Source organism: Amphiura filiformis, chromosome 4 (genome assembly GCF_039555335.1).
Source record: "Amphiura filiformis chromosome 4, Afil_fr2py, whole genome shotgun sequence".
NCBI lineage: Eukaryota > Metazoa > Echinodermata > Ophiuroidea > Amphilepidida > Amphiuridae > Amphiura > Amphiura filiformis.
Window position 1 is genome coordinate 68580203 of NC_092631.1, and position 16578 is coordinate 68596780.

General features: G+C 38.6%; 1 protein-coding gene across 1 annotated transcript in view; it reads left to right on the forward strand.

The window, feature by feature from the left end:
- LOC140150341 (uncharacterized) overlaps window positions 1-16578 on the forward strand; it is a 75963-nt gene that overhangs the window by 49464 nt on the left and 9921 nt on the right. Inside the window, 15 exon segments of the mRNA XM_072172348.1 lie at window positions 2396-2517; window positions 3171-3244; window positions 3958-4158; window positions 5365-5595; window positions 8077-8239; window positions 9099-9302; window positions 9917-10031; window positions 10575-10734; window positions 11518-11634; window positions 11932-12039; window positions 12881-13299; window positions 13875-14183; window positions 14284-14305; window positions 14521-14806; window positions 15967-16428. Coding sequence (XP_072028449.1) covers window positions 2396-2517; window positions 3171-3244; window positions 3958-4158; window positions 5365-5595; window positions 8077-8239; window positions 9099-9302; window positions 9917-10031; window positions 10575-10734; window positions 11518-11634; window positions 11932-12039; window positions 12881-13299; window positions 13875-14183; window positions 14284-14305; window positions 14521-14806; window positions 15967-16428 — 2993 coding nt within the window.

The window sequence follows — 16578 nt, forward strand, 5'->3', positions numbered from 1 at the left end:
CTTGATAAACCTAAGATGTGGTGCGATCATGTTTGCTGATGTACAAATTTCATATGTTGCTCTCATTACTAATCTACATATTTTGCAGAAATAGTTTCAACATTTATGTTCTGCAAAAAAACATTTTTTGCCTTATCTACATACTGCCATTGAAACAGACTGCAATACAAAGAAAATCACATTGAAATTGAACCAACAATTCCTGAAATAAATAATATTCTCAACTGAAGCAACAAAATACTTGACACAAACATGCAGTACACTACACACCCATACAAAAACCACTAAAATTTTTGAGAAAATTTGAGGGGGCAGCTACCCTTGACTGCACCACTGTTTCCAACATCATACCAAAAACAAACACATTGGGGTACACATACATGTGTGTGGTGACATTTGCCATGAAAAAGGAAATGGCATGTTAATTTTAAAAGTTGAAGTGCATGTAGGCCTATAATATATCAATAATTGAGAAAACATTGCCCTGTTATAGGAAATGTGCACAGGAAGTAGCACATGACACATGTTGACAATTAAAAGGAAACTATTAAATAGGCTCTTAATGACTACTATAGTATTTCGCATGAAACATCAAAAGCTTGGTATGAACTCATGTCATATTGATGTGGTTATTGCCCCATCTCAAAATATGGAGACGAAACCATCATAAAATTGTGATGTACAGCTGCTGGTCTATTTTTGTGAGTAATTACATGATGAGACATTATTTTTGCCCAGATTTACCAAAGACGTAATTTGGACTTGTGTAACTTAGTGGGACTATTTTGCACCTGAGACTCAATTTTTGGCTGGAATGCCACTGCTGGCAGGACAGAGCTTTGATTTTGTTACCATCTATTAAAATTAAGCAAGTTTTTAGCAGCAACATGGTTTATTACCCAGGCCTTGCCGTCTAGATTTTAAAGCCGAATGGTTAATCACTCGCTAGCAAGATGCTAGGCAAGTGGTCGAAATTGCACAAATACCACTAATTTGGGTATACGTATAATCAAGTAGAGCTTTGGTCTTAAAACGGTATTTATGTTGAAATAAACGCGAAACATGCTAAACTTTGTGACTAACTCTGCTTAGAGAAGGCACAGAATCAATTAAATGCTGAATTGGCTGATTTTGTGAGATTCGCAGCAAGCGATATATAGTGTCTATGGCAAGTAGAAAATCGCTCACTAGAAATGGAGTTGTGGCGAGCGAGAGCGATGGCTCGCCTCAAACAGCAAGGCCTGATTAGCCTTTACTTGGATTAGTAAAAGTTGCCTTTATACATTTGAGCTGATAAAAGAACAGCTTTTACTTGATCAATATTACTTGAACATTGTAAACACCCCTACATATAGACCACTTGACATCATTTTTTATCAACAAAGGCAAGGGACTGGTCTATTGATATGCTTGAACGAACCGCTACATTGTTCAATGGCTTTCTTGTACTATATGAAATGTGGTGGGCGATTTAAAATGTGCATGCCCTGAGCAAACTACGATGCGTACACACACTGCAGGGCAAAGAACAATGGAAATCGCCATAATTGTGCGCTTACTGCCGGGCAATGACGTCACTTGTCAAGTGGTCTATATACACAGACTTTCACGTTTCTGATGGTTTGAGGGGAAACATGCACACCAGTACGTACCCAGATTGTTCTAAACTTTATCGATAACAAAAGAGATTAGAATAAAACAGTATCAACTCTATCATGTTTGTGTGTCTCTCGTGGAGGGCAAAATAATGTACCTGTGGATTATTTTGACATGTGCCCGACAAACTTTCATTTGAAGTGTTTGGGCTATGAGAGTAGTATGTTATGACGATATCGCACACAGTAAGTGCTATGCGCACAAACGTTTGTAATTCAAATTATTGTTCGATCATTATTTTGGTCTCTATACATCATGATGTGTGACAATCCAAGATGGCAGATTTACCATAGTGTTACACATGAGGCAATTCTGAGTCGCTTCTCTTTAGGTTTAATATCTACGATTATTTACCAAAATGTGCATTCTTAAGTACAGGGATGTTTGTGTCTGGACAGCTATGATAAGTGAAAGAACTATATCGGAGAAGCAATAGGTTGATCATTTTTTATGGCAGAATCAAAACAAGTCGAGTACAAATGATAGTCCTAGAAATCCCTGCTACAATTTAGTGCCTCTCATGAATAATTTACTTGTCAGAAAAAATATGATAAGCACACAAGTTGGACAAAATCATGCATATTTCTAATCTGTTTTTGTGTTCATTTATGTCCACCAACCATTAGCCCCAGCCAAAGAAAGCACATGATTTGCTAGCTCCTGGCTGATAATAATTACTAAGAGGGGTGATGTCGTCATTGAAATAATGTTTTTATCCTTTATTTGATACTATTTTCAGATTTATGATACGATGTGATGAATGTCCTGAATGGTACCATGGATCCTGTGTAAATATCAGCAAACAAGAAGGACAAAGATTAGACAGAGAAAATATCCAGTGGATATGTCCACATTGTGTCAGTAAGTTCATCTTTCTAAATTTCTTTCCGACTTTGGTTTATAGAAATTGGTTCTCAGTGCTGTCATGGAAGAGCACCAACATGACTATAGTATAACAAGATACTCTGAAGGTACAGTTATCAAGATGATTTTTTCATGTCGACATGTTGGAATAATTCAAATCTTGATGTCAACATAAAATTTGGGATGGGTATAGTGGAGCCGGCCATTCAGATTTGGTAGAATATCTGGTTAGTATGTCAACAACAATTCATGCATACAATACTATCACTTTCGTTTTGGGCGACCATGAGTAAAATGTAAAACTACTATGCAGCACTTACTGTGGCAGTTTCTTTGGCACTTACACTTGTTTACCATGCTTTTTTATGTTGACATCTGTAAATTTATGTCGACATGTCAAGATATTTGTTATGTCAGCATAATGCATGATGACAACACCACTATTGTGCAGACATCCATGAACTGAGGACAGTCCCCCGTTGCAGAGAGAGTACTCTCTTGGTTCATCTATGCACATATTTATTTTCTGTGATGGAATAAAATACTTTATGTACGTTATATTCCCTAACCAAGTATTCACATGGCTAACCTGTTGTGTCACATATGATTATACTAAATGTAATAACACAACTTCTTTTCTGTTATGTTTTTTCTTAGAAAAGAGAAGCGTGACACAAAAGTGGTCATGCCTAAGAGTGATCGAGACAGGCATCACTCAAGTAAGGTAAGTGCAATGTTGGTAATGAGTATTTCTACTAATGCTGTATACTATAATAGGCATATCATCACAAAAATAAGCGCAGCAGAACTAGTCAACTAGGATCAAAGACAGCACTTATTTTTTATAATGTTCTTTGTATTTGACAAGTTATATTTTGCATGTATCTCAAATCGAGAAAAACTGATATTGCATTAGCATCTGAACCTCTTCAAGTATAACTTTGGATTTGAAAGCGCCAGCAATTCATTCTGATGATAATTAAGTTAATTAAACAACATGAAATGAATCACTGAACCTTCAAATAAAAAGCCCCTCATTGTTTTTCCAAGAATGCATCAAAAAAAAAATTACAACTGCTAGTATAAACTGCTAGTAAAAAATAACCAGAGGTACCAAGGTACCAAAGGAAATTGCCTAGGGTGCCCTTTGCCTTGGTGCCCCTCAAAATGTGTAACTTCAGATGAATTCTTTAGCATGTGATTACCTTGGTGCCCTCGCAAATGCTGAAATGAACTTTTTTTCCCAGAAAAAGTATTTATTGATGATGCCATTTTATTTTTGTGAGTGTTTCATGTATTTGGTAAGTGTATCTCAGTTTAATTAAAGAAAGGAATCATTTGCATTTTTAAATATTACATGATTTTAAGTGAAGTCATAATTTGTAATTTTACGTTATTATTTATCTTTTATTATATTTTATTATTTTTCTTTACCAGAGAGAGGATAAGCATGACGGCAGTAAGTCACATGACAGCAGCAGGTCACATGATCGGTCACGTGACCGGTCTCATGACCGGTCTCATGACAGCAAATCACATGACAGCAAATCACATGATAGCAAATCACATGACAGCAAGTCACATGACAGCAGTAGGAGAAGATCAAAAGAGCATAAAAAGCGACTTAAATTTAGCAAGGTATGTGCAAACAGTTACCAGAAAAATGTTAATGGTTACTATTTTATACCAAGTAATGCAATCTAGAAAAAAGATTGAAACAAGCAAAACAAAATGGCAGGTTCTAACTTAGGAATTTGCAACCATTGTAATTGAAGTGGTGGACAAGTTTACAAATCTACTCCAAAGTTTTGTATTTCCTATGTTGACCTATGACGTCACATGCAGGACGCCCTCTGTTGTTTCACACAGGCAAAAGAATAAAGTCGTGTCTATGGCAGACCACAACTATAGATGAGTAATGTTGACATATGACATCACATGTTTACATGCAGGACGCCCTCTGTTGTTTCACACAGGCAAAATAAGGAGCAATTGCCGAATAGGGTGCAACTCTACTAGTCTTATTACAAGACTGCCCTACCCCAACCCCAACCCCAAACCCTAAACTCCGTAAACGAGGACTGGACTCAAGTCTAGCAAGTTGCACCCTATTTGGTAATTGTACCAAAAATAGTACAGCAGTCCTATGGCTGGAGTAGCCCTACAGTAACTCTGCTATGGGCCACCCAATAACTTGCCATAAGAATATGTGAGTGGACGCACCGAATCAGCCGTAAACTCGGCAAATTGTATTCTGAGTTAAAGTGTAAAATGTATGTGAAGGTCGTATTTATAGGTGTATCAATTCGTTGCGACAAGTATCTTATCAAACGCTGTTTAAATCAATCAATAATACTACTGCTGAAGAGGATCATAAGCTTCTACCTATTTCTATAGAATAGTTCTTGTCTTTGTTTGCTTTGGCTAAATCCTGTTCAAGTGGTAGATAACAAAGCATTATATTTTATCTAGGTATGTATAATCAACAATGAACAATGAGAGGATATTTATGAACCTCGTTGACTTGGGGATGATTTGAAATGACCGCCAATTATGACTGTTGGATATTTATTACCAGAAATGTAGAAAAAGAGACACACGTAGAACCGATAAAAATAAAATTTTGTCGAAGGAACAGAGTTCAACAAATCATAACCCCGCTTTTGGATATCGCTTGCAGTCAAATGATATACCATTTTAAAGCTTATGGTATATATTTTCTAAACATGAAGTAAAACAAAACTGACCGGGGCCGACTTTACGGCTGATTCGCCGCGTCCAGTCACGTATGGTTGTGTAGTTCATCATGTTCGTTATAACATGGTTTCTTTTTTGTCATTTCAGCCTGAACCACCCAAACAACATTGTCTGGGTATCAAGTGTGATAACTGGGCCAAACCAGCAGCCATCTACTGCAGTACTCGCTGCATAGTCAGTCATTGTAGGGATTCCCTCAAACTTATTGAGCAGGAGAAAGAGAAGGCTACAGGTAGTAGTACTGGTGGTAAACCCAGGAGAGACTCATTTGGTGATGCTCTTGCACCGTAAGTGTTACATCCCGGGAAAAAGTATGAAGTGAAAATCTGTAAGAGAGAGAGAGAAGGATACAGGTAGTAGTAATGGTGGTAATTCAAGCCCAGGAGAGACTCATTTGGTGATGCGCTTGCACCGGTAAGTGTTACATCCCGAGAAAAAGTATGAAGTGAAAATCTGTAAGAGAGAGAGAGAAGGATACAGGTAGTAGTAATGGTGGTAATTCAAGCCCAGGAGAGACTCATTTGGTGATGCGCTTGCACCGGTAAGTGTTACATCCCGGGAAAAAGTATGAAGTGAAAATCTGTAAGAGAGAAAGAGAAGGCTATAGGTAGTAGTACTGGTGGTAAGCCCAGGAGAGACTCATTTGGTGATGTTCTTGCACCGGTACGAGTGTTACATCTTGGGAAAAAAGTATGAAGTGAAAATCTGTAAGAGAGAGAGAGAAGGCTACAGGTAGTAGTAATGGTGGTAAGCCCAGGAGAGACTCATTTGGTGATGCTCTTGCACTGGTTAGTGTTACATCCTGGGAAAAACTATGAAGTGAAAATCTGTAAGAGAGAGAGAGAAGGATACAGGTAGTAGTACTGGTGGTAAGCCCAGGAGAGACTCATTTGGTGATGCTCTTGCACCGGTAAGTGTTACATCCCGGGGAAAACTATGAAGTGAAAATCTGTAAGAGAGAGAGAGAAGGATACAGGTAGTAGTAATGGTGGTAAGCCCAGGAGAGACTCATTTGGTGATGCTCTTGCACCGGTAAGTGTTACATCCCGGGAAAAACTATGAAGTGAAAATCTGTAAGAGAGAGAGAGAAGGATACAGGTAGTAGTAATGGTGGTAAGCCCAGGAGAGACTCATTTGGTGATGCTCTTGCACCGGTAAGTGTTACATCCCGGGAAAAACTATGAAGTGAAAATCTGTAAGAGAGAGAGAGAAGGATACAGGTAGTAGTAATGGTGGTAATTCAAGCCCAGGAGAGACTCATTTGGTGATGCTCTTGCACCGGTAAGTGTTACATCCCGGGAAAAACTATGAAGTGAAAATCTGTAAGAGAGAGAGAGAAGGATACAGGTAGTAGTAATGGTGGTAAGCCCAGGAGAGACTCATTTGGTGATGCTCTTGCACCGGTAAGTGTTACATCCCGGGAAAAACTATGAAGTGAAAATCTGTAAGAGAGAGAGAGAAGGATACAGGTAGTAGTAATGGTGGTAATTCAAGCCCAGGAGAGACTCATTTGGTGATGCTCTTGCACCGGTAAGTGTTACATCCCGGGAAAAAGTATGAAGTGAAAATCTGTAAGAGAGAACGAGAAGGCTATAGGTAGTAGTAATGGTGGTAATTCAAGCCCAGGAGAGACTCATTTGGTGATGCTCTTGCACCGGTAAGTGTTACATCCCGGGAAAAAGTATGAAGTGAAAATCTGTAAGAGAGAGAGAGAAGGATACAGGTAGTAGTAATGGTGGTAATTCAAGCCCAGGAGAGACTCATTTGGTGATGCGCTTGCACCGGTAAGTGTTACATCCCGAGAAAAAGTATGAAGTGAAAATCTGTAAGAGAGAGAGAGAAGGATACAGGTAGTAGTAATGGTGGTAATTCAAGCCCAGGAGAGACTCATTTGGTGATGCGCTTGCACCGGTAAGTGTTACATCCCAGGAAAAAGTATGAAGTGAAAATCTGTAAGAGAGAAAGAGAAGGCTATAGGTAGTAGTACTGGTGGTAATTCAAGCCCAGGAGAGACTCATTTGGTGATGCTCTTGCACCGGTAAGTGTTACATCCCAGGAAAAAGTATGAAGTGAAAATCTGTAAGAGAGAAAGAGAAGGCTATAGGTAGTAGTAATGGTGGCAATTCAAGCCCAGGAGAGACTCATTTGGTGATGCGCTTGCACCGGTAAGTGTTACATCCCGGGAAAAAGTATGAAGTGAAAATCTGTAAGAGAGAGAGAGAAGGATACAGGTAGTAGTAATGGTGGTAATTCAAGCCCAGGAGAGACTCATTTGGTGATGCTCTTGCACTGGTACGTGTTACATCCCGGGAAAAAAGTATGAAGTGAAAATCTTTGTGATATGAAGAAATGTGACGCTACTCAAGCATGTAATGGGATAGAGTCTCTTACTGATTTTAGGTGGAGGTATATAATATGATCTGATCCAATCAGGCCAAAGTTGGCAATAATGAAATTGAGATCAAGGCAAAAATAGGGACCAAAAAGGGAAAAAAATGGAACTTGGGGGGGGAAAGGAACTTATGGATATCAACATCAGTAAGCTGAACAATTTTTAACGTTTTGCAACTTTGGCCTGACTGGATCAAATCAAGAACATAATGTTTGCTTTAATGCAGAAATCAATTTCTGAATCTCGACTGACTTCATTGTCTCCTAGAGGGCTCACAATTTTTTGGGTCTGGGGCCTGACCTAGTGTTAGTCGGGGAACCCCAACAAAACAAATACTTTTCGTTGGCCTTACAATGGACACATTCTTGTATTCTGTATAGGAGTCTAGCAAACCAGCCGATAGAGAGCCAGAGAGGATATCGGTGATAGAGCGCCACACAGGAAGATTACGCACTGGGTTAGCTGCTCCAACTAGATTACAACTCCCCATATGGCTAGAAAGGCATCCGACATATGAGGTGCTGAAACCAAACATGAAACATGGCTATACTACATCACAGTTTTACTCAAGTAAGTGTTTTGCTGTGTTTTAGAAAACACTACAGGAATCACAGATAGTGTTTAAAAAAACACTATAAGTGATAGAGGGTTAAAATATTTTTAGGGATTCAATCATGTTTCACCATTGTTCATCACCGTTTTAACACAGCGTGCGTCTGCGTGGTTTACTTGCATGAGGGCTTTAGCTGCCCGAGCTTAAGTAAACCACGAGAGGCGCCGGACGAGAGTTGTTAAACAGTGATGAACAACGGTGAAACATGATTGAAACCCTTTCAACAACTAAAACAAGCTAAAAAACAGTACAGTTCAAAAGAATAATTCATGAGGAATGTCAGTTAATCATTGCCACTCGGCCTTACAAAAAGATCGGTAATTTCAGCAATAAAACTACAGAATAAAGCAGCTAAGTTTAGCCGCTACCTCCAAAAAATACGGAATTCAACTTGTAAGTGTCTATGCGCACAGAGGTTCCAGGCATGACCAAGTTACGCGCTCACGCGTAACGCATATTCGCGCTTGCGTTCACGTATACGCTACTGTACAAGTGTGGATTCATCGCGGATTAACGGTTGACTCCTGTACAAAGGTATAGGAAAAGTATAATAAAAACAAATAAGAGGTGACAATCCTTACATAATTGCATGACAAGAATGGTTTAAAAGTGAACGATAAGCTAGCATAAATGGTGTGCCTAACAGCTGAGTGTGATAAACAATATTTATAAACTGGACACTAATTGGGGTCATCATAAACAAACAGCTTCAGGAAAAAGGTTTATGCAATTAAAATGATATGAGTTAGTGCTCACTCTTCATGTTTCACCTGGTAATATGAATTTGAACTTTGATAATTGTTGTTCTCAATGCAGGCAAACCTACACATTCCAGCAGCTCTAGAGACCGACATGACTCCTCCAAGGACTCAAAGCCCATGGGTGAAATAAGAGAGAAATCCAAAGTGAGAAGGGAAAGTGAGTCTAAATCATCTGACCGCAGGGATAGCACATCCAAGAGAGAAAGAAGGGATAGTCATCATGAGGCAGGCACTTCTAAGAAAGAGAAATCAGATGATGGTAAGTTCTTATCAGTTTGGGGTGGTGTTTCCTGTTCAGGGTTTTTTTTTGGGGGGGGGGTGGTGAACAGGTTTTATCAATAGATAAATTGACAATAAATTTGAAAAGAACAACTTGACTTAAAATGTTTTAAATGGCTTCATATTTTAGAAAGCATACAATTGACCTGCAGAAATGATTCTTAAGCTTAATTGATGGAGGGTTTATGACTTGGCAATGCAAGGGTTTAACCTTCTAAAAATGAAATCAAAATGAAATTAAAATGTTTCTCCTGGATGTGATTACAAGGGTTTAACCTTTTCTAAGCAGGCATTGTAACTATGAACATTTTACTTTGATGCATTGTAACCATTAATACTTTGTCCAAATTTTATGACAACCGAAATGATCATAAAAATAAAATCAAAATGAAATTAAAATGTTTCTGCTGGATGTGATTACAAGGGTTTAACCTTCTCTAAGCAGGCATTGTAACTATGATCATTTTACTTTGAAGCATTGTAGCCATTAATAATATGTCCACATTTTATGACAACCAAAATGATCCTAAATCTTTCTGCTGGATGTAATTTCTTGAAAGCCTTTTTGAATCTTTTATATTTTTTTAAATATAGGCAAGAAAGATGTCAAGACTCCAGTTAAGTCGCCAGCTACTAAAGCAGCAGAAGAAGTACAAGACAGTGTGCGTATGAGTGTCAAGAAAACCTTATGGGATGTACTGAGGACAAGGTATGTTTCCAACTGTACATGGTACAAACTATTCCTTTTTCTGTCACTTTTTCTTTTCAAAACCTCAAGTACATAAGATCATGAATCTGGTATACTTGTACATAAAAAATAGCTGTTAGTTGATTTTTTGAAGACATTTTAAAAGATCTCTACTTCAAAAGTACAAGTCCACCAGCTAGGCCTTCCTTTTTTAAGAGCTGCCCCTACATCGTTCCTGCTTAGAGAGTCATCATCTACAAGACAATAATATGCTCTAAGATGGAATATGCCTTTTTTGATAAGAATTGTTAAAAATGAACAATACCCGCTGTTGAAATTAATATTCCTAATGAACTGCTGCAAAGAATGTTACGCTCTGGAAATTATGCAAAGCATGCCAGAGATACGGAGTAGCTTTATAGTCAACTTCTAAACGTCTACCACATACAAGACAAAATGCCTAAAAATGCAGGAAATATTTGGGCTTGTACAACATAATCTGTCATATTTTGTTTTGATGCCATGTTTCTGATTCATAAACCATTGTTTGTTTACAACCAACAGGGTCAAAGAGGCAGAGAATTTTGTGTTCCCAGAACATAAAGTCAAGAAGATTGCCTATCATGTTGAGAATGAGCTCTTCAAGATCTTCAATGAGGCAAACAATAAATACAAAGCTAAATATCGTAGCTTGATATTCAACATTAAGGACCAAAAGAATCAAGTAAGTCAATGGAGCTTGTAATTTATACTATATGTACATGACCAGAGTTATAGCCAACACAATTTTAGTGCCGGCTAATTTTAGTTGCTGAGTGTGTGTAAGGCGGGAGATTAACCCTAACCGCCTAAGGGCTTTTTGGCGACGGGAAGGGAAAGAAGGAAGGAATAAAGAAAGAAAACAAAGAAAGAAGTTGTTTGCTCTGGGTGGGATTCAAACCCGAGACCCCTCGCATGCCAACCACTGGGTCGGCGACACTTTGCCACAGGACTCTGTGACAGATATCCCTGACTGACAGCGACCAGCGTGGCTAGAACATTGTACATGACTGTGTACTGGTGCCAAAGAGATTACAGCAGTCAAGTTAGCTCATTTGATGGGGCATCAGATTTCAGTGTTAGAGGTCCTGAGTTCGAGCCGTGGTGAAGTTCAAAAATGTTCTTATGAAAATAATTATGCCAGCTTGAAATTCCCTGTACAATGAACTAGCTATCTAATGGGTTTACCCGTAATGTTACACAGGTTATATTTTGGTTTCCAAAGAGACTGCGCCTATATTGAGCTATGTCCCTGCATGGTGTAAAAATGGTTTTTGAGGTGTGTATTGGGCCACAGAGGTCAGCGAAAATCTAAGTGTGCAGAGGCCTGTGGGTTGGCATTGTGCACTATAAATCTATAAAACGGAATATAATGGGACAAACACCCTTTCAACAGGTGTTTATTTATAAACTCTTGCTGAATCCATCCTTTAAATGTTAATTGTACAATATTTTGTTTCTATGACAGGGTTTATTTCGCCGGATCCTGAAGGGAAGAATCAGTGCTGAAGAGTTGGTGCAAATGTCATCGGAACAGCTAGCGTCTAAAGAATTATCAGAATGGAGGGAAAGAGAAGCTAAACATGTAAGAAATTATAGTTTGATACATATATTTTTTGAAAGGTTGACTCATGGATTTTTCAAGCTCAAAGCACGATCACTAGCGGGTGGGATAATCTGTGTAAAAGACATGTTTTAGCCCTAAATTTAAAACTTTGAAGATTAATCATTTTCCAGCCCATCTTTGTATTTGCTCCAAAGTGAACATTGAAATTATAATAAATGCAAAGAGCATATTTATACATATCCATTCACTCTAAATCCCAGGAGTAATGATGATATAAATTTTGGTACATGTGCTTACTTTTAATTCCTTACTTAGGTTCTTGACATGATGATTGATGAAGCAGAGAATCGTGAGATAGTTCCACTGACAAAGAAAACACACAAGGGTGAGATAGAAATAGAAGAAGATCTCAGCATGCTAGAGGTAAATATATCTGTCATTTCACATAGATACACCAATAGGCTTGACAACGTTGAACTATTTGTCTGTGTGGCATCTGAAAAGACTGCTTTAAAATCACTAAAATTGATATAGCAAAAAAGTACATTTTGGGTTTTGATGCTTCAAAATGATATATTTTCTTTCATTATATGACATTTTTGTTGTAATATTACCAAAATTAATCTGCACATTATCGGTCAACCTATGTTGAGTTTTTGACCATTTGGCATCTAAATCATGGCCTTTAACTGTGAGAGTTCTGAATATGAGAAAATTTCGCCTGAATTTGGCCATCTTGCCATTGAAAACCGTGTAACTCCTAGCCTAATGCACAACAGGGTGAGTCAAAGCCCATATCACTGAACTAATGGCAAGTGGCATGGCAGGAGCCATATTTTCCCAGTTTTAGCCAGTTATCCCCATGAAAACTACCTGCCAATTGGCTAAAATGAATATTGTGACCAATTTTGAACCAATCAAGGATGGTATTAATAAGGTCCTCTGCAAATGCAAGTTTGACCATAAATAGTTTTAAAGCCTAGTCGTAATTGGCAATTGAAATGAGCATTTCAAGTTATCAAAAATGCTGTAAGATGACCAGTAGTGTCCAGGGGTTAACTAAAATACTGCAATATACTTCTTAATTTTAATACATTGATCTGAAAGGAAATGTGTCAAGGAAGCCATTGATAATTATATTTCCATATGTCTCACAGTTCTTTAGTTGTGGCCATTAATATATCAAAAGTCAGATTGAGCTGGACAGTGCATTGGGGTCTACATAACATTCCACTAGTACTCACCATCTTGCTTTACTTCACAGAGTAATATGGCAACTCCGGCGCTGAAAGTGAATACATCGGGGATGATGAGTCCAGTACCATTGACAAGTCCCATCAATCCCTTAGCTATGCTACAGGACTCTACCGATCAGCACAATAACCACCTGTTTGACATGAACTGTAAAATATGCACCGGTAAAATGGCACCACCAAAAGAGATCACCTCACCTGTCACACTCAACCCAATTAAGAGAACGTTTTCACAAAGCTCCACAGAAGAGGAGATTCAGAGGAAAGCGTCAAAAGGACTAGAGGAAGATGAGGGAGATAAGGAAGAAGGAGAGTTAGATGAAGAGGAGGAGGAAGAGCATGTTGCCATGGAGAAGCCTAGCTATAGTTACTCAGAGGAGGGAGAGGATATAAGACAATCACCTCCTGAGTATGAGCCACCAGATGTCAGGTAAGAAGATGTTGGTTTAGACTTAAGATGAGGGTTAGGTCAGGGCTATGGGGGTAGTGACTCATCGCAAGCACTTCTTACGGGGTTATGAACCTAGATTGAAAAGGGAAAAAACAGTAAAAAATAAAAGGAGGAAATGCATAATTAAAAAAGAAGAGGTTCACCTTAAAAAGAGGAATTAAAGTTTCCTGCCGCTTTCGTTTCATATCACCATGCAATTAAGCGTAGGTTTCCATCATATTGGTCATGTGCGACAATGTTTGACATACGTAGGTGAGGGAACCCAAGATTTTGAAGACTTTCATTATGAGACAAAGTCATGGGGGTAGAAAGCAAGCTCATGTGTACTTAGTATTAGTAGTAGTACCCAACATAGGTTATTGGGGGAGGGTTTTGAGGTTAAGTAATAGTTTAAACTTGACATCAAAGAGTAAACCCCACTTTTCTATAGGTTTCAACAACTTAGACGAACATTGTAGTACAGTACATTAGCATGCCAAACATACCTAGCATACTAATAATGTGTCTTGAGAGAAAATTTTAATCAAGATTTTATTTTCAAATCCAATTCACAGTAGCTCACCAGAGGGTCACAACATGCAATCCTCCTACCTTCCACGGTCAACATCTATGAGAATCCCAGATGTAGAAGATGATCTAGATGATCCGGAAGAGATGGAAGAAGAGAGGCCTATGGAGGAATCAGAAGCATCTATGGATGGGCCTATTTCACCTACAATGAGTAGTCCGGAAGAGGATAAACCAACTAAACCAACTATTAAGAGGATAACACCACCAGTTATTTGGAAAGGTGTCGTTAACATGCCAGAGGTCTCTAGATTTATGAGTAACAGTTATCATGTGTCCGGACCACGCATACATTAGCAACGGTAAGTCTCTAGTTAATTCATCTACTTGTATACTTATGAATTGGTATTCTTGAAAGTGCAAATTTTTGTGGTACATTTATTTTCATGTTCCTAGCTGCTACCTTGAAAATAACAATGCACAAATATATTTCTTTTGTTGACAAAATCCAAATTCATAATTTTTGTGGTAGATGTCGTAATGATTTGCATTTTTTAAAGTTGATCCAATTTAGTTTCTGCAGCTCTAAAGATTTTTCTGGCATTAGTACTCATGGTTTCTTGCATTTTTCTATCCCATTTTGATAATAACCACCTTGAATCAAATTGTCAACTTAATTTCATTTTGTCACAGGACATCCCAGAAAACATAGAAATATGTGGCCGTATTCCGTACGCCGTCGTCTGGGATTACTTCAATAGTCTGCGAAAATCAAGAACAACCGATCTCATCATAGTACGATTTCACATCGCCCAAGAGTCAGACAAACCAGCCTATGCAGCGTTATTTCAGTATTTTCATAGTCGTAAACGTATCGGTGTTGTGGGTAATAAGAGGCCTCATGTGAAGGATATGTACCTGCTACCATTGGCTGCACAGGATCCTGTACCAGGACAGATTCAACCATTTAATGGACCTGGTATGTATGGTAATGTAGGATTGGTTGTCATGTTAAGGTTGGTCTGAACCCTGGAATTATGGAAACTTTCGGGCCTCATAACTGCTAAATTGTTGGTCTAAAGTATATAAAAGTAAACATATTTAGAATGGCAAAGACTTGATAAGTTCATCTGTGAGGTCAAATTTGGGCCAAAATGTACATTTTTGGCCCAAAATCCCCAAAAACGTTTTTTTGGCCCACTTAAAAACGTAAAAAAAAAATTCTTGGGCCAAATTTTTTAAAAACTAGATAAAAATATCTAGGACCCGTTTTTTTTTTTTTTTATTTCGACCAACTTCGAGAAATTTGCACCAAAAATGGTCAAACAATGCTGAATTTTCAAAAAAATCATAAAAAAGCCCTGATTTTCGCCCAAATTTCAAATATTCCTGGGTTCAGACCAACCTTAAGCACACACACACCCCCACACCCCCCCCCCCCCTACTTGTAAAATGTGCCAACTGAGATTATCCAAATGCACTATGCTATGTTGCATTGCATGTGTGGATAATCCCCACTTTGCTGGAAAAAATCATGTGTGTGTATCCCCAGTTAGATAGATAGTATGGAATCAGATTGGTCAGATTCTGTACTATGCAATAGCGGATCTCACCCCCCCCCATGCAGGAACTATGCCTAACTAATGCATTTAGCACCCTCTAGGGGTGTTGTATAGCCCCATTAGTGTAAGAAGTAAACCGGTAATATCCCCGTTCGCAGGCATATCCCCAGTTTACAGGTATAGAATCAGAAATGTATCCCCATTTTACGCACGCACACCCCCACCCACTATTGGACTTGCCAATCCTCTATTAAATAATACAGTTTTAGAAATGTGTGATAAACACTGAAAATTTGTGAAAATATTAGGAATAAAAGTTTTAAAAGATTGCAGCATCTCAAACTTATTTTGACTGATTTAAGTAGTGTAAAAAAACAAGGAAAAAGATGGTTCCAAATCTGCACAAGATCTGAGACATTTTCTTTTCTGTCTAATGTTGACTATGTGCACCCCCCAATCCCACTTTCACAGGAAGTTATCAGGCTTGGCACCCCAAATTGGATGACATACTTGTATGTTATGCCAGTCGAGTACCATTTAATTCACTGTGTTACACTCTTACCTCTTTCATTCATAGGTCTGGAAAGGCATCGGCCACACACATTTCTTGGCCTCATTGTGCGACACAAAGATAGGGCACGCTCTGCAAGTATGGGTCACATGCCTGTGTCAGAAAGATCTGCCTTGCCAGGAGGCACGACTCATCCTGTACAACTAAAGCGTCATCTGTCGCAACCAGAAACAGCAGGCAGCAGACCCCTTCCAGATTGGACGGATCCAAACTTTGAAGCCAAAAGGCCTAAGCAAGAACCAAGCATTCTGGAGACTCCTATGGAAGATCCAATAGTAGCTCAGTATGCACATGCAGATCCAACAGAGCTTGTTGAAGAACCTTACTCGCCAACAAGGGAGGAAGCGGAAGCACCATATGATCCATCTGATGTAATGGATGACATAGGGGAGAGGAGGTTGAAAGATGCGAGTGCATCTAAGGATATTGAAGGTGGTACTCCGCCATTACCTGCAAACCTAGAACAAGGTTGGTGCCAGTTTGGTTGGGGGCTTCTTATTTATATCAATTAATTACAATTTGACCTGAACATAGGGGAATTAATCAGTCAATGACCCAAGCTTTTTGATTTATTGCAAGACAGTTGTAACACATTGTGTTTTCTACCTCACAATAAGA